Source organism: Saccopteryx bilineata, chromosome 4, assembly GCF_036850765.1.
Source record: "Saccopteryx bilineata isolate mSacBil1 chromosome 4, mSacBil1_pri_phased_curated, whole genome shotgun sequence".
Classification (NCBI taxonomy): Eukaryota; Metazoa; Chordata; class Mammalia; order Chiroptera; family Emballonuridae; genus Saccopteryx; species Saccopteryx bilineata.
This window is the reverse complement of record NC_089493.1, coordinates 231671147-231689907: the sequence shown is the minus strand read 5'-3', so window position 1 is coordinate 231689907 and position 18761 is coordinate 231671147. Positions and strand designations below refer to the sequence as shown.

Here is an 18761-nt window from a genome sequence, read left to right as displayed (position 1 = left end):
TTCACAAAACAGATTTCTCTTTTCATCCTACATTCTTCCTGGAACCTAATTTATTCCATCATTTTTAACTATTATATATTGGGCTAACAACCTTCAAATTTATACTCTGGCCCAGGTCTTTTTTCTATACAGGTGTCTCTATACAGGTATCTGACAGGAAACATAAACTTAATTTGTCATTTTCCCTATAAACATCTATTTTCTCCTATATCTCCTATTTTATCCCTATCTAGAAAGCTAAGAGGTTAGAAAACTAAAGGGATTAGCCAAATTATATACATAACACATAGATCCAGACAACAAGGTAGCAATTACCAGAGGAAAAGAGGTGATGAAGGGAGGGGGAGGGGCAAAGGAGGTGAAATGGGAATGGAAAGTGACTGCATGGGGGGGGCAATGAGGGAGTCAGGGAATTATATTGAGTGGGGCACTTGAAACCATGTCATCACAATATATTAAAAAAAAAGAAAACTAGAAAATTTCTTGGCTTAGGACTATGATGGCGAACCTTTTTATAAAAACCGTCCACTTTTGCAGTGCTGGTCAACCTGGTCCCTCCTGCCCACTTTTAGAGAGAGACACTGGGCGGGAGGGACCAGATTGACCAGCACTGCAAAAGAGGGCAGTTTCTTTCTTTCTTTTTTTTAAAATATAAATAAAATTTTATTTTAATGGGGTGACATCAATAAATCAGGGTACATATATTCAAAGAAAACATGTCCAAGTTATCTTCTCATTCAATTATGTTGCATACCCATCACCCAAAGTCAGATTGTCCTCCATCACCTTCTATCTAGTTTTCTTTGTGCCTCTCCCCCAACCCCCGCACCCCCCCGCAACCACCACACTCTTGTCCATGTCTCTTAGTATCGTTTTTATGTCCCACCAATGTATGGAATCCTACAGTTCTTGTTTTTTTCTGTTTTACTTATTTCACTCCATATGTTATCAAGATCCCACCATTTTGTTGTAAATGATCTGATGTCATCATTTCTTATGGCTAAATAGTATACCATGGTGTATATGTGCCATATCTTCTTTATCCAGTCTTCTATTTTTTTTTTTTACAGTGATTAAAGCCTTTAAGCAAACTCTTGGCCAATACAGCAAGAATCCATAAAAGAGTACTGTTCTTAACATGTTCACCAAGTACAAGTTGGCCCCAATACCATCCAAATCCCTGAAAAATGCAACCCAACCCCAGTTCAGTCTGTTAGGAGCTGTCACAAGGAGCAGGAGTCCAGGAAAGGAGAGGGCGGTTTTTATAAAAAGGTTCACCATCACAGGCTTAGGACATCCTTCTACATGCAAACCAAAACCAAACCCTAATGAGTTGTCAAAAAGCAATTCTAACCCAAGTTACACTTCTGGATATGTAAGCTCATGTCAGACCAGTCCTCTCACACATAACAAGTATTAACTCTGGATAAAGTATAAAACAACTACCCGGAGACACTGAAGAGTGAACAAAGGTAGGCATATACTGGAAAACATTAACACTCAAAAGAAGTGAACATAATGAGATGGGCAGTCTCCTCCCCCCTTTTTAAAGCTTTTGGCCTAAGGACAGGATACAATGTGCACTGCGGGAAATGACTAAAACTCCAACATAAAACTCTGTCTTACTGGCATGAAGAACCAGAAGGTAAGTATTGGAGTGACTATAGCTGCTGGAAAGTCAGGTGGGAAATCCCAGAGGGCCCTGAATTCTTTGTATAAACACAGACCAAATTTATAGCAGGAGCAGAGTAAGTTCCAAGAATTCCAGCTAAGGCCGAAAGTGCAGTGATGGTAAAGTTATCAGCCATTTTGAGGGACACAGTTTGCAATCTGAGCTCAAAGTTAAATCTTTGCTTTAAAAAAAAGCAAACAACCCAATACTCTTTGGAAGAACATAACAGAAATAACAGAGTCCCCAGTTTCTACAACATATAATTCATAATATCTAAGATACAATCCAAAATTACTCAATATATGAAAAAAATAGGAAGGAAAACTCCTTTCTTCCTAGGAATGCATAAATTCAGAGGCTAATCCTGAAGTCAGCCAGATTAATAGGTAAGAACTTTAAAGCAACTACTTTATGCTCAAAACCAAAGGAAAATATGCTTACAATGAATAGATATATAGAAAATCTCTAAAGAAAAACTATAAAGAAGAATAAAAAAAGAACATCTAAGGAATAAATATCTGAAATAAAAATTCACTGTCTAGGTTTAACAATAGAATGGAAATGACAGGTAAAAATGAACAATAACAAAGGTTACTATTACATATTCCCTCTCAAAAAAAAAACAAACCCAACTCTTTCATATAAAATGACTAAAATGATGCCTAAGCTCAACAGAAAAGCAAAAGAAGACAGTGCATAAATTAGTATGGGAAAAGTGTAAGTATAAAATATACTTTATTAACAGATGTGGGAGAGGAGAAAATAGAGAAAAAATACAAATATATCAAAAGGCTACAGTAACAGGTTTTTAACTACTTGATCAAGTAACTTCCTAGAGTGTAATGATCTTATTTAAAAATAAAATACGGTACACAGTTAAAAAACAACCTACTTGTTATACAGAGTCCATAAATTCATACACATGCCTCACCTGGTTTGCCGCTTGCTTTAGTATTCTTTAATACTGGCGGTGTTGGTAGAATCTTTGCCGGTGTATATGTATTTAAAGATACTTTTCTTCTCATTACTGGACTGGGACGTGAAGCTGTAGAGAAAAACAAACACAAACGTGGTAAGTCAGTCATTTCCTGCCAATTCTATCTGTACACTTTAGAAAACTTCGTATGACACATTTAGTGGTCCTATGAATATACACAGTAATGGGAAAACAGACAAGGCAAGGTTTTCAGAGTAAATTCGGCAAACCCCTCCTTCCAATAAAAAGTTCTCTCATGCTCTTAGCCAAACACATGTTCTGGTTATATTGTAAGCAATAAGCATTTAACAGTATTCTCCAAGGAATGCCAACAAGAATAGAGCAACAGACTAATTTTATCTTGCCCTGATAGAAACTTGGATTCTTAAGAGATGGCAGAGCTGAAAGCATAGAGAAGACCAAGAGTCAAAACAGATTCTCTCTCAAAACAGTTCATCTATAACACAATGGTCTAAACCAGCAGTGGAATTCAGCTGGTTTGCACTCAGTTCAACAGAACCGATATCTTTTGTTGAGTTTGGTGAACCAGTTGTTAAAATGGCACTTGTAATCAGGGATCTCTCTAAAGTGGGTGCCTGGACAGCTGCCCAATGTGGAAATCACAAATTTACATTCTAAGGAAGGGGATCCTACTCCTACAGTGAAGAGATGGTTAAGGATAAATCACAGCCGATGATGCTCAGATAAAAGCGAAGAAAACTGCAAGTGACGACGCCAATGAAGAAGCAATATGGAAGTATCTTTTTTTTTTTTTTTTTTTTTTTTACAGAGACAGAGAGAGGGATAGACAGGGACAGACAGACAGGAATGGAAAGATGAGAAGCATCAATCATTAGTTTTTCGTTGCGCATTGTGACACCTTAGTTGTTCATTGATTGCTTTCTCATATATGTGCCTTGACCACAGGCCTTCAGCAGATTGAGTAACCCCTTGCTTGAGCCAGTGACCTTGGGTCCAAGCTGGTGAGCTTTTTGCTCAAACCAGATGAGCCTGCGCTCAAGCTGGCGACCTCGGGAGTCTCAAACCTGGGTCCTCAGCATCCCAGTCTGACGCTTTATCCACTGCGCCACCGCCTGGTCAGGCGGAAGTATCTTAAATAACAGTTTTATTGGTTTTTTGGTTAGGTATTATTTAATATTTTTTCATTAATATTTTTAAACTTTTTCTTATTTCAATCTAGTTTTGTACACCTCTTTTATTGTTCTTAAGTATTAAATGCATGAAATAATAAAACTACTTTCGGAATTTTTTTTATATTTAGGGCAGAGAACTGTTTGTTAAATTATTTGAATCCCACCACTGGTCTAAACTATCTCATATTTAAGAATAAACTAGCTAGATTATAAGTAATGAACCAGAGTGTCTTCCTATACTACCCAGCTAAGATTTATCTTCATGCAAGCAAACTTTAAGAAGAGGTAATTCTTAAGTATGGTGTCCTCTGGGGAAGAACAGACTAGAGTTGGGGAGCCACTGGCATGAGCTGGTGAGTGTGTAAACAAAGGCAGGGGAGAGAAATAAAAATGTTTGTCTATAACTGTGTAAAAGCTGGTGTACTGGAAATATTGGGGGAACATTTAGTGAAGTATGATTGTCTAACCATGATGCTGTACACCTGAAACTCATACAAAATAATATTGATAGCCCTGGCCGGTTGGCTTTGTGGTAGAGCATTGCCCAGAATGTGGATTTCCCAGGTTTGTTTCTCGGTCAGGGCACACAGGAGGAGCGACCACTTGCTTCTCCACCCCTTCTCTGTCTCTCTCCTCCCCTTCCATAGTCATGGGTCCATTGGTTCCAGTAAGTTGGCTTGGGGCACTGAGGATGGCTACAAGGCCTCTGCCTCAGGCGCTAAAAAATGGCTCCATTGCTAAGCAACAGAGCAAGAGCACCAGATGAGCAGAGAGAGCATTGCCCCCAGTAGGACTGCTGAGTGGAGCCCAGTTGGGATACATGTGGGATTCTGTCTCTCTCCCTCCCCTCTTCTCACTAAAATTTAAAAATAAATAAGTAAAAATAATAATATTGCCTGACCAGGCAGTGGCACAGTGGATAGAGCATCGGACTGGGACACAGAGCACCCAGGTTCGAAACCCCAAGGTTGCCAGCTTGAACGTGGGCTCATCTGGTTTGAGCAAGGGGTCACTCGGTCTGTTGTAGTCCTCCCCTCCCCCGGGCCAAGGCAATAGGAGAAAGCAGTCAATGAACAACTAAAGTATGGAAACAAAGCACTGATGCTTCTCATCTCTTGCTTCCTGTCTGTCCCTATCTATCCCTCTCTCTGTCACAAAATAATAATAATAATAATATTGACTATAAACTAACTGGAAACTAAAACTGAAAAAAAAAGATGTGCCTACTTTTCAATTTTAGGGGAGGACCTGATACAATAAGAAGTGTGTCTCTGAAAAATCAATACATGGGCCAATGATGGCAAATGTGGCTTAGATAGTTGATACCTACACTGAATGAATATAAATTCCACTGGCAGAAGCTCAAAGTAGTCACTAATGAAATGATATAAGTTACAAAAGAGTACCTAAGATATCTTATAAAGCACTACACCATTGCTCAGCTCTTTTCTGTTTGCTTTTATCCATTGTGTTACCCTCCACCTCTAACTTATCCAGTTAGTATTCCCACACCCTTCCCCTCAATCTGATAGTCAGTGTCCCATGATAAGCCATCTATCTAATAGTTACCACAAAATTAATTTTGTCCTAGGTGAGGAAAATATCTTTTGTAATGACAGAATTAATGTTTTCTTCCTGTAACACAACAAAATCAATGTACTTCCATATTATGCTGCTACTCTCTAGACATGTTAGGAAATTAAGTATAAATAATGTAAATATAGGGTGGGGCAAAAATAGGTTTACAGTTGAGAGTACATGAAAATTTATTCTTGTATTATTATTAATTATTGTATTATTTTCCATACAAACAACTATAAACTTATTTTGCCCTATCCTGTATATATGATTACTAAATATTAATTCTACGGCTATACTATAAAATGTAGGATTCAGATCTTTCTATCTTAATTGACACCCTCTTTTAATATTCAGAAAGAATTTAAAAGCCAATCATTCTAATTTAATTTACTTAATTTATTTTAGTAAGAGGAGAGGAGGCAGAGAGAGACTCTCGAATGCACCCTGACAGAGATCCACCCGGCAAGCCCATGAGGGGTGATGCTCTGCCATCTGGGGCGTTGCTCCATTGCAACCGAAGCCATTTATTACCACCTGAGATAGAGGCCATGGAGCCATCCTCAGCGACTGGGCCAACTCTCTCTAATCGAGCCTTGGCTACAGGAGGGGAGGAGATGTGGGGGGAGAGATAAACAAGAGGGGGAAGGGGTGGAGAAGCAGATGGGCGCTTCTCCTGTGTGCCCTGACCGGGAATCGAACACGGGACTTCCACACGCTGGGCTGATACTCTATCACTGAGCTAACTGGCCAGGACTAAATACAAATCATTTTAGAATGGGGTTTTAATCTTGCTTGATCACTAACTAGTTGATTTCCTCAGCACTGTCATTCTAAGTTTTTACCTTTAAACAATAAACTTTTCTCAAATGAAATCTTAAATAAAGTGAATCACAGCAAATACTCTGGTTGAAGCAGCCCCGAAAGACACATTCAGAACCTTTCTCTTTCTCTGGAACTTTCAAGAGCTCTTGGTAGTAGTTTAAAGATCAATGAACTAGATTAATTCTAAGGTTCACCCAATTCTATGAACTGCATTAACAATATTTGCTTTATTGTTTTTTAAATTTACTTATTGATTTTAGAGAGAGGAAGGAAGCTAGAGAGAAACAAATGCTGATCTGTTCCTCTGTGTGTCATGACAGGGTATCGAATCCACAAACTTGGCATATTGGGATGATGCTCTAATCAACTGAGCTATCCGACCAGGGTTAATGATATTTCCTTTCTTATCTAGTTCCTTTAGTAAGTAATGACATGAAATTTTAGGAGAGCCAGATGGATTGGGGTGTAACTTGTATCCAAGATATAAAGGAGAGCTTATTAGAACTGGAAAAGAAATTAATATTGATCATTTCATTAATATACCTCAAAATATACTCTGATGAACTGAATTCATGAACCAGAGATATAAAGCCATAATAAAATGACATTATAGAATAAACCTTCAAAATGATCTTTCGTAAATATTCAATGAAGATTTTCTTTCCACAGCAAACACGAATTATTACTGCTGCCATTACTGTTAAGTCATTCCTTGAATTCTTCTAAATTCTAAATATTATTTATATCTACCCTAAGTTCTTATATTCCATATGTAAGTTTTAAAATGAAAGATTACTTTCCAAAACCATTCCCAAAGTGAAATATTTTAGAACATTTGCACCAAGATATATCTGTTTCAATTAATGATTGAAAGTTGTCCTCTACTACCAGAAGTGGAGGACAGGGAAAGGCTCCTACCCTGCAGAAATGCAGGGGCACCATGTGGATAGAATTCAGTGTGAAGAGAATTCTCTCGAAGAGCACATGCGGTGGCCCCGTGAAGGAAGGAGAGTAACAGCGAGACATGGAAGTGGCTTTCATTCCAAGACCTCCAGTTTAATACTTCAGAGAACCCCATTTACAGCATTTTCCTTACAGAAAGGAGAAGGTTCACACAGGAAGTCTGTAGCTTCTCTAAGATATGACTAGAACTAGCGGGCTCGTTTTTTTCTTTTTTTGTGACAGAGACAGAGAGAGTCAGAGAGAGGAACAATAAGGACAGACAGAGAGGAAAGGAGAGATGAGAAGCATCAATTCTTTTTTGTGGCTCTTTAGTTGTTCATTGATTTCTCATGTGCCTTGACGGGGGGGGGGGGGAGAGCTACAGCAGAGCAAGTGACCCCTTGCTCAAGCCAGTGACCCCACACTCAAGCTGGTGAGCCCGCACTCAAGCCTGCGACCTCAGGGTTTCAAACCTGGGTTCTCGGCGTCACAGTCCAGAGCTCCTCCCACTGCACCACCACCTGGTCAGGAATAACAAGCTTTTTATCTGTAAACAGAACGCTCTCTCCCAAAACTAACGCTTCCTTCCCTGGCAATTCCAATGTGCTGGAGGATCTCACTGAGCTGAAAATGACAATAGTCAGGTGACTTCTCTACCTAAAAAGGTAGCCCTGAGCATTTCCCAAAATGATGTTCCCTCAGAATAGTACTACATGTTTAAACATATTACCAAAAAAGGTTTTCGAAAATCTGAGTACAGAGGTTTCCTTACAGAAGAGCCGTAGCCATTATAACTATACCTTTTTCAAGGAAGGTAAGATGTATACAGTTTTCAAAACTTAATGGTTATAAACCCCTTTTTATCTATCACACACACACACACACACTAACCTCTTCAGAATATTTACTGTAGAACACAATTTGAAAAAATGTCCTATTTTTTCTCTCTAGTCAAAAGCTCTTTCTGAATCAATATGAGTACTTATCAAAGTGGTGAGGTGATGGGCACATATGGGTTAATGTAGGCTGCTATTCTAGAGTTTTTAAAACGCTTATTATAGAATGATATACAATAGGACTGTGAAACAAAGATCATGACTCTATACTATGTGTTGACATCTATTGCAGAGTGTTAGATTTTTCCTTTTTGTGAGAAAAAGAGTTTTGGAGTCGAAAAAAGTGACACAGTACATATTACAATAAAGAATTCCAAATAATGTTCCTTTACACCCCTTTCACTCCTAAAATTCTATTCGCTACCACTACTTGAGTTTATGTTTTTAGAATTCTTTTTATATTCAGAGAATATCTACTTCCCCCAAATCAAATAATAATAATAATTTTCCTACAAATTTCAGGGGTCGCCTGTGGAACTTCACTTGATGGAGAAGCAATGGAAGCAAGAAATTCATCAACCTGCTTTAAAGACAGGGCATTGTGAAGAGTTTCTAGAGGACAAATAGATGGCACCATGGAATACAATTCAAAGCCTGGAAAACAAAAACAAAAACAAGAACAAAAATTAAATATTGAAAACAAAAACCAGCAGCTGTAAAGGAAGCAGGCCACTGCGTGGAAGTGGAAGCTTACGTCTTTGTGTGATACCACATGCAAACACACGGGACCTCTGAAGTCATGACACCAGATGCTATGCAATATGGAATTGGAACAAGATGTGACAGACTTCATTTTAAATGTAACCACAGAGTACAGCATGCACACAATATCATTCTATATTTTCATCAAATCTGAACATAATACTTAAAAAAATACCTGAAGGGGAGGAGAAAAAAATACAATTTTTCAGTTTCTTATTTTTTAAAATCAGTCTATTTTATAGGTAAGTAGGCTGATGCCATGATGTATGCCTGATGCCAGGATGCTACAAGTAACTTTTTATTGAAAAACAATTATGAATTACTTGTGAAGAGTGATTTTATATACCTTTCTAGTCTTCCCAAAGCCAATAATGCTCTCTAATGTGACCCTAAAAGAACACTCATTCATTAATGGTGAAATTAAAATTCCAAATCATATTTCACCTACCTTGATTGAATAAACACAATAATTCTATTATTGGAATTTGCTAGCTGAGTAAAGGTAGGTCGAGTAAAAAGCGATTCAAAATACATATACGTTTGTACTCAACAACGGCACAGAAATACAAAAATTTCATAAACCATGCAGATATGTATCAATACCATCAGTGAAACAAAAACATTTAAATAAATATTTCCCCCCCCAAAAGTAGGATATAGTTATTTTCTTTTTACAAAAAATGGCTTATTTAAACTTAATGGCTTTTAAAATTGCTTTCATATAGAAGCAAAAGACAACTCTTTCTGCATCTACTCTTTCCAAAATACAAATTAATTTTCCTCCAGAGAAAATACCTTTAATACTTCAAGTTTTGCATAAAGTCAAATATTATTTAATAGTAGAAATTAAACTTAAAATAGACCACAAAATTGTCTATTTCAATAAGCATGTGCTCATTTTAACACTGACTAATAATGTTTATTTAATATTGGGAGGAAATATTGACCCAAGAACTGCCTAATTCTTAGCTGGAATACGAAAACCTTGGTTAAAAAAATAATCTATCCGTCCTATGAAAATTACTGAAGGATTTACAAATTTGATGTTTGATTTTCAGGTGCAAACCAAAGCATGACAATATTACATTACATATACTTAAACAAAACAACAACTATTATACCTTAATAGCAACAAAAAACACCTAAAGTAAGCAGTAAAGGCATTAGGACTGCACAAGTATTACATGTTTTTAAGTACAATATTCATGCAAATAAATGCAAACCCTTTCTTTGCAATACACTAAAATGAATAATGTGGTTTTTTACTCCTTCCTTAGAATATTTCTAAGTCTTCCATAATAACTATTTTCCTGAATTTGCCTGTTAGACTTTGTAACAGGCAAAGTACAATATAATCAATTTCTTTTGGACCTCATTTTTTCCCATTATCTTCAGTAAACATTTCCTTTAATGCACAATGAAAGGGTTAGCAATTTAAAAAGCAACCCTGCTGTCATGTTTAGAAGCTATAGAAACATACCACTGGAGCCTAGAAATCCCACAGAGGAAACGGACCAGCACCTACAGAAGTGTAGGTATTCTGCACAGAGGCCCAGAAAATAAGGTAAAGCACTGTCAGAAGATAACTTGTTTCACCACGTTCCTTGAACTAAAGATGAAGGCAGGGGTAAGTTTATGATATGTGTTAAGATGGAAATAATATGAAAGTTAGGAAAAATAATATGTGAAAGAGAAAAATGTCAATTCATAGGATAGATAAGACAACCTATTATAAAAAAAGAAAAAGAGACCCAAAAGAAATATTTCTGGGGTTGAATGGAATACATTTTATATGCATTTAAGTCTCATAATGTGTGGAATTATCTATATTCTTTAAAAGCCTACACCAAAGAAATATAAAATTATTCTATTTTCTGTTAAACTGAACAAAAGGAATTTTCTTTAGCTTCAGTAAACAGATTTTTCTTATATAAAACTTGCAATACTGACTATAAACACAAGCAATCTGCACAAAAACTATATTGTCTTAAACCTGCAATGTCTCTGCTCCGAATTTTGTGACTTCTGTATTCCTTGTGACTTCGGTTCTTATGCATGCATGTTCTTTAGAAGCTGCAGCTCTATCAAATAAGAATCTTTTCTTCAAAAGGTAGCATTTAAACAGCTTCAACAGAAGAAAAACACATGAAGTTTTAAAGCTAATTTTCAGTCATTAGGATGAGATAGATCTTCTGACACTGCCTCCAAGAAGCATTAGTGCAGTGTTATTTAGCTGTGCTTTGTAAGAATCTGGGGAGAAGAATGACTATGAACTTGTGCTCAATCCTTTAGTTTTTCATGGAAGTTTTTGAAAGATCTGACTTGAGTATCTGAAAGACTTATTTGCAGTTAGAAAGAAAAAAAAGTTTCAGGAATAAAAATCCTTTATTCTGAATCACATCAAAATCCTCTATGTTTTCTTTTAAATTCTTTAATCCTGAATTTAAAAGTGTTCAGTAAACACTCCCTCTTGCCCCACAAAAACAAGCTCTCTATATAAAAGCTGTAACAGTGCAACAATTCAGTCAATAGTGGCCACAAAATACTTTCATGTTCAGCCTCAAGAACTGAGTTTAATTGAATTGGCTTTCCAGATTTCTAGTTTAGTCTCCTTCATATCAGACATTCTCCAAATTTTAACAAAAAGCAGTGATACCAAGAGAAATTGGTTGCTTAACAACAGCAAACCATACTGCTACATGAGGACAAAGTGAATGCTGAATGAAACTTTTAGAGTGCTCCGGGCCACGTCAGATTTCGCTTTAGACAAAGAGCCGGGGAGAAATGCTGCTACACAGTAAAATCTCCATCCTTGGTTCCAAGAACTTTTCAAAGACACATCTCATTTGGCTATTTGATAGTGTGGCTCTGTTTTCTGTAAAATAACTCAATAAAATGCCATGTGATCAGAAAGGAAATTAAGAACAAAAAACATTAAAATTATTATGAATTAAGAAAATAAATACTATTTTTTTTTAATTTGTGTAGACTGATCACTTGAGAAATTAGAAGGAATTTTCAGGTGTTAATTTAGTATTGAAACTCATCATCATTGTGTTCATTTAAAAGTTGGATGAGTAATGATAAATTATTGTGCAAATTACAGCTAAAAAAGGGGAGCTAGACAGTATCAATACTTTGGGTGAATTATAAGCCGGAATTGTATGCCAATTGAAATTACGGATGGAGAAATGAGTGATACTGTATACCCCAAATTTTGAAAGAAAAGAAAAATAAAAAAGGATGAAGCAGTGGAGTATCTTTTAAAATAAAAGCAAAACATACCATTGGTTGGGTGTCGAGCAAATGAGATAGAAAACCTTTTAACAGCAGAACCGCGTGTGGAGTCTAAGAAAGAGAAAAACAGGTACCTGAAATTTGTAACAGCTACCAAAGGAAGGACACTTAAAAAAAAGGGAAAAACAAATATATAAGGAGGTTAGTATTAGGTGACATGCAGAAGGGACAATGAGAAAGGGTAATAAGCCAAATACTAGTTAAAAGAAGTAAAATGGCTTGATGACAGAGGCAAAGTGTTTAATGAAATACACAAAAGAAAGAAAAGCAGGGTGAGCTAGCAATTCTGACAAATCCATGCTTTACTGACAACAGTAAAATTGTGGGTACATGAGAAAAAGTTTTAAGTACAGCTAATACTGATAAGGTTAATCCACACTTCTAAGAACAAGAGGAACCTCAAGTAATAGAAAAATAAAACTAAAAAAAAAAATTCTAAATACTAAAACTTAAGGTATATTACTGAGAGGATCTCCTTGAACTAGGGATTCTAAAAAATTCTCAACCTATGTTAATTTTTATAAATATTGCCAAGATGATATTTTCTTCTATTTATTTAGTCAATATCAATAAGTAAAATAAAGACTAACAGTGAACAAAGTTTAAAAGATCAAAGATTTATTGTTTATAATATGGCTTATCAACTATCTAAAAGAATAATACATATGATGCAGTTCTGAATTCCACATTTCAACAAACGACTCAGTGAACAAGTACTGTGAGTCTAACTACAATTAACTGTTCGATGAAACATGGGTCCAAGCGGTGGATAGCAGAGAGCACTGATAGGCATTTAGGCAATGGATGCTAGGGTTCCACTTGATCAGTCACTGGCCTTAGGCTTGCCTCTGTGAAATACTGTATCGTCATGGGTGTGTGCGTGGGTGTAGGTATGAATCTGTGTGTGCATGTGTGCACATACCATCTATGCAGCCAGAAGAGGTCAGCTTTTTACGATGAGTACGAGCATAATCCTGTAGGTTAGGTGCGCTTGAAGAACCCCCGAGCACCGAGGTGCTAAACAGGCCCGCACAGTGAGACCCTGATGGGAGTTAGAGAAAATACATACACAACGGGTGTTCTTCCATTCACATTGGGAATTCATGCAGCATGCAATAACGTGGCTCTTACCACACATATTTGGCAGTGCCTGGAACAGGCTCACAATTCGCTTGTAATGTCAACTTTAATACAATCAACTACTTCTCATATATACAACAAGTGAAGGTATTTAACACTGGACAAAATATTGTCTTTGAGGAAAATAATATGCCCATTCAATAATTAGATATACACACGTTAAAAGTACTAAAAACGCTACCACAAAAATTAATTTAGGATGATAAGGAATTGTCAATTAATTTACATGAGCAGGCCACAGAAAAAAATCTCTCCTAACACAAATTTAATCATAGTAAATCAATATTTTGGATGTATGCCTGCAAAGAATCTTTTCTAATGACCTTGAATTTAAAATTATCAATATTTGTTATGAAATAAAGCAAATCGAAGCTTACTTATTTGTGAGAAGACCAGGTAAAAACAGTTCCTTTAAATCAGTTTAAATTCCAATATTTGAATTACTTAAGATCTTTAGTAAGACCCCAATGAAATATATTATTAACAAATAAAACACAGTCAGTATAAATTGATGCTTAATTTGTAGCAAAAGTCTTTATAACCAAGCAAAACTCTTACTACTGGGTAATGATGAAATAAATTTCTATCTAATACATCATAATACACAAAGGAAGGAGAAATAGATATGTATATTTATTATGTGGATATATATATATATTTCTGACAAGGTATTGTGGGAATATTAAAAACTATCAACATTAGCTACATGTAATTAACTCAAGAAAGATCTTCAAGTAGGTAGGCACCAACAAACAGCTCATATACTTAGTATAGAGATCATAGTACATACATAGTTGAAACTTAATTTATGCTTTAATTAAATCTATTTAGATAACTATTTACAGAAAATAATATGCCACACCTCATACAGTTTATCAATAATGAGCTTAAAACCAAATATGTTTAGAGAGGTTGCTTCGCTTGAGAGTTAGCAAAGAACCAACTGTGTCCCAAGGTCAGTGAGCAACACTGCCACTGAGCATTCGACCTGCTGTGGTTTCCCACAGAGATGATCAAACAAAAATTCATAATCCCAGATAGAGTCTGAAACACTCCCCACCTATTTTTTTTTAAACAAATCTTTTTTTTTTTAATTTTTATTTTATTTATTCATTTTAGAGAGGAGAGAGACTGAGAGAGAGAGAGAGAGAGAGAGAGAGAGAGGAGAGAGAGACTGGAAGCATCAACTCCCATATGTGCCCTGACCAGGCAAGCCCAGGGTTTCGAACCGGCGACCTCAGCATTTCCAGGTCGACACTTTATCCACTGCGCCACCACAGGCCAGGCCCACCTAATATTTTTAATCAGAAAAGTAAAAGGGGTTTTTTTTGTATGTAATACCACATACAGTTACTCGTATTTACCAATTAGGAAAAATAAAGTTTCCTTCCCAAATTGAAACATGTTGGAATTTTAACTTATGGAATACAAGGTTAATAACGAGCATTGGTAATTGGACTAAGTAGTTTATATTGTGGTCATTCAAAAGGGTTATAAAACAAAATTAAAGGCTATTTCTTATTTATTTTATCAAAACTTGGTTGTATATTTCAAATTGTACAACTCAACATTTCTGAATTAGTATATGTTAAAATAAAAACTAAAGCATAGCATTTGGTCATGTTTTCACCATTAAAGAGTTTTATATGTGTGCAATATACTGAGTTTAAGATTTGGATTACAATTTTTTTAGACCACATACCTACAGTAGGGTTCTGCTTCTGTTCCACAAGAGTTCTTGGTGTTCGCAGGTAATTAGCATTTTCAGATACAACCTGTGCAAGGAAAGCAAAATAAATAAGGTAAAAACAGTAAAATAAATTCAGAAGTCCATATTTCATTTGCAGCCTGTTTCAGACAGACAAAGGTTAATAAGCTGTATGATAAGTATTAGTAGAAATACATAAAACATGAAAGATCATGCAAGATCCCTTTCTGAAGGGAGTCCATTTCATATGAGGTCCTTGCAATGAAGTGGTGCGAAGCAGGCATTCAAGAATGAAACATCATGTATGAAGCAAGACAGATGAGAAGAAACAATTAATAGATTGATATAATTTCACTCTCTCTTAAAGGAAGCAAAATGCCCATTCTTAGACAGCTCCTGTATTTGAAGGGGGGAAAAACAATCACAAACAAAAGAAAAGACAGACAGAGACTGTTGAGGTCACCATACAATTACTGATCCATGCACGGGCTTTATCAGAGTAACCTTTAAATATTCACAGCCTTAATGGATACCATAATCCCTTTTCCTATGATCAAAACCATTATATTTCCAAAAGGAAATTGCTGAAATTCTTGGAAAAGTCATGTGTAACAGCAGACCTTCCAATGCAAAATAAACAAAACAAAACAACAAAAAAAATACCAAAACTATTTTGAATTTCCAAATATCATCACGAAAATCTTTCTGATGTCATGTTATTTGACCCATATTGTTGATGGTCAGATATGCATTGCCCCCTCTTATCTTAAAAAGAGTATTAAATTATTATACAACTAAGAAAAATACACAAAAAACAATGTATATATCCCTTTAATCAGATACTCCCAGGTAATGGAGTGAGGGAAAGCATGATCAGTATTAGTGTATCCTGCTAATTAATACAAGGTCACATAAATTTTGGTATTTTAAAAAAATGTTCACATTCTCAGCAAATTCCAAGTGGGAATTTAATTTCTCAATTATGGGGGGGGAATTATTTCTCCTACCATCAAATTATGTAGTTTTGATTCTGAATGTTTTAAAGGATAATTATGTCAAAGAAATATTTTTTATTTTTAAAAATTATATTAAATTAAAGTACCAGGAGTATACATTTATTAATTTTTAAATCCTGGATATTTAAAACCCTCCCAGTAAAAATGATAAACACATGCAATGTAAGTGATTTCTTTCCTTCAAATATTGTTATTGTTATTAGATAAATATTGTTATTACAAGCATTTTAAAATAAACTCAAAATTAAAAAACAGAAGGATTTACTCTGATGTAAAATATAAGGGATTAGATGTCCTCAAAGATAGCTGTATGTTGCTCTGAATGCAGGGAGGAAAAATGTTTAATGAAGTAAAGTTTAAAAACCTGTTGCCATGAGCCAAAAATACTGGATGTGAAAGCCAATGATTTGGGGGAGACAGGGGAAGAAGTGATTTGTTCCCCTGATCTGCGTCTTCGACGCCCAGTACCCACACCACTGGTATAATGCAGCCAGGTACCAGTACCCTCTGGGCTAGACACACTCAGGGGGCTCTCTTCCTGGAAGTGAGAAAGGGGGCAAAAAAAAAAAAAAAAAAAAGCAGAGCATGCAAAGTTAGATACAACAGAGGCAATGATCAGAAAGAAAAAAAAATACAGTTTGTTCACATTTGCTTATCAATTCTTTCAAAACTATTAAACAGTAATTTGGGAGCCAAATATTTTAATATTTGAGAAAAATGATAGGAATGACAAAATCTAACTGTATGTGATAACAATTATGAGAATTATCTTACTATCTTAAACATACAAAATATATTCATACTGCTTAATAGTTGAGTTGTCCCTTCCCTCTTATAAAGATTTTAATAATCTTTTATCTTAGCAATTTTTAAAATAGGAAAGTATTCTGCTTAATTTTAGATATTCAAGAGGTGTTGTGCTATATGGGGTAAAGTTTTCAACCCAAAGCATAAAAAAATCATGCAAAGGGTGAACTAGATATCAACATATATAATGTAGAAAAGAATATCTGCCAGACACTAAAAAAAAAAATTAAACATAAGATGGGTTCAAATGGTACTTGTTTATACTTTCAAGCTATCTATTTGTTTATATACCCTTCAAATATCATTTATAGAGTCCAGTAGGCAAAACATGCAGCCAACATTCCCATTGTACATGTTTGCACGGTCAGGTTCAGACAGCGAGGACAGAGTAAAATCTACTTGCACAAAATGAAGAGAATAGTCTTTTTCTCTGTGTGGCTTTTGGAAGTACAAACTTCTGATATCCATGGAGATGGCAGACGCTGGAAAGAGTCTTCAAGGTTTTACTTGAATAATTTACCTTATGAAAGTAAAAGTTTAGCATGGCATAGAAATAATCTCTTGAAAGTAACTATTTATGTATTTATGAGAAAAAACGTTTATAAATGTGTCCTGTGTTTTAAGAGTTAACAAAGGGCAGTGATTTTGTTGAAGATTTTGCAAACACAGATAAGTTGCAAACAGATGGCTATATCAATATTACAGGCTTTTTGGAGTGCAGGAGAAGATTTAACGGTGAAATTCCTAAACACTCTGATTAATTACAGATTGCTTTGTTCAACATCAAAATCACTGCCCTCACATAAAAGGTAGTTTAGGTTATTTTCTGAAATTAAAGATAGCTAAACATAACCCCAGGTTTCATATTTTTTTAAATTAAGCTATAACAGAACTAATAACCCATGTTCTACAATTGTCAATCATCCTCTATTGGAATTAACTTAAAATATCACATTTTTAGGAACCCTAACTAGTTTACAATTTTCATTAAAAAATTACAACAATCTATTGTACTGATGGATATTTCTTCTATATGTACAGATATGTTCAGTATTGTTAAACTGAGGTACATATATATTTGAAATTTAAGAATCATATAGCACTTATCTTTATATAATTTGAGACCACAGAAACAAACATAATTCCTTTTTGTTGTTTATATTCTTACTCTCCAACTGCTAGGTAACGTTATACTCCTTACTTAGCACAGTTTATTAGCAACAAAAATATTTTCTAACTTAGAAGTTGATGATTCTTCTGTTTTAAAGTTCAGTTATTGCTTTATACTTTTACTCAGCCTTTAGAAAATATTTGTAAGCAGTGACCTCAATCAGTGCTTGGAAAATCGTCTGGCAGAGAATATAGATAATCCAAAGTAAAGATATTTAAAGTATAAAAATCTATACAGATAAAGATTTACTAAACTAGCTTCATTCTAACTATTCAACTTTCTTTTTAAATGTTATTTTAGCAGCTATTTAAATGTTAATTTAGTAGTGAGCATAACAATTAGCTTTAGTTATTTAATTGTAGATGTTAATACAAAGGTAAGTCTTTTAACTAATCATCAAATTTTCAAATTCATATATTGATTTTTGCAAGTAGGCTAACAATTTAGAATTTCATCTTAATACAGTGTCATTGGAATTAGATATTATTGAAGCATCTGTGGCAATTCTTCTTTACTTTTAACCAAAAATTATTCTTGATCCATTATTTTAAAAATTATGTCCTGTTCTATAATTAAAGCTGTATTTTCTTTTCTGTTTCATAAAAATAGTTAGTTTACTTTATAAAATACATGCTTTAACACGTGCACTTACTTCATTTGTAGCCATCTTCCTAGATCTTGGAAGTGGAGACTTCCTGTGTATATGAATTGGCTCTGATACCATAGGTTTGAAAAACAGCACACCTCGATCAATCTCATCTTTTTTAGATGTATGTGGTTCATCATCGCCATTAATTTTAAAAGGTCGTCTGCCTTCATTCTATGGGAAAAGAATAAAACATATCAGATAAAACAACAATCTTTCCTGATGAACAAA

At 35.0% G+C, this 18761-nt stretch overlaps 1 protein-coding gene across 18 annotated transcripts in view; it reads right to left on the bottom strand.

The window, feature by feature from the left end:
* PPIP5K2 (diphosphoinositol pentakisphosphate kinase 2) overlaps positions 1-18761 on the bottom strand; it is a 71643-nt gene that overhangs the window by 2176 nt on the left and 50706 nt on the right. For 5 of the 18 annotated variants that reach the window (XM_066273928.1, XM_066273926.1, XM_066273930.1 and 2 more), the window contains exons 24-31: positions 18537-18704; positions 17113-17233; positions 16271-16440; positions 14885-14957; positions 12965-13084; positions 12031-12093; positions 8497-8637; positions 2604-2717 (exon numbers count right to left, since the gene is read on the bottom strand). In XM_066273928.1, coding sequence (XP_066130025.1) covers positions 2604-2717; positions 8497-8637; positions 12031-12093; positions 12965-13084; positions 14885-14957; positions 16271-16440; positions 17113-17233; positions 18537-18704 — 970 coding nt within the window. Of the gene's footprint in view, positions 1-2603; positions 2718-8496; positions 8638-12030; positions 12094-12964; positions 13085-14884; positions 14958-16270; positions 16445-17112; positions 17234-18536; positions 18705-18761 lie in introns of all 18 variants that reach the window. The other 13 variants (XM_066273932.1, XM_066273935.1, XM_066273939.1 and 10 more) reach the window with 10 other exon arrangements.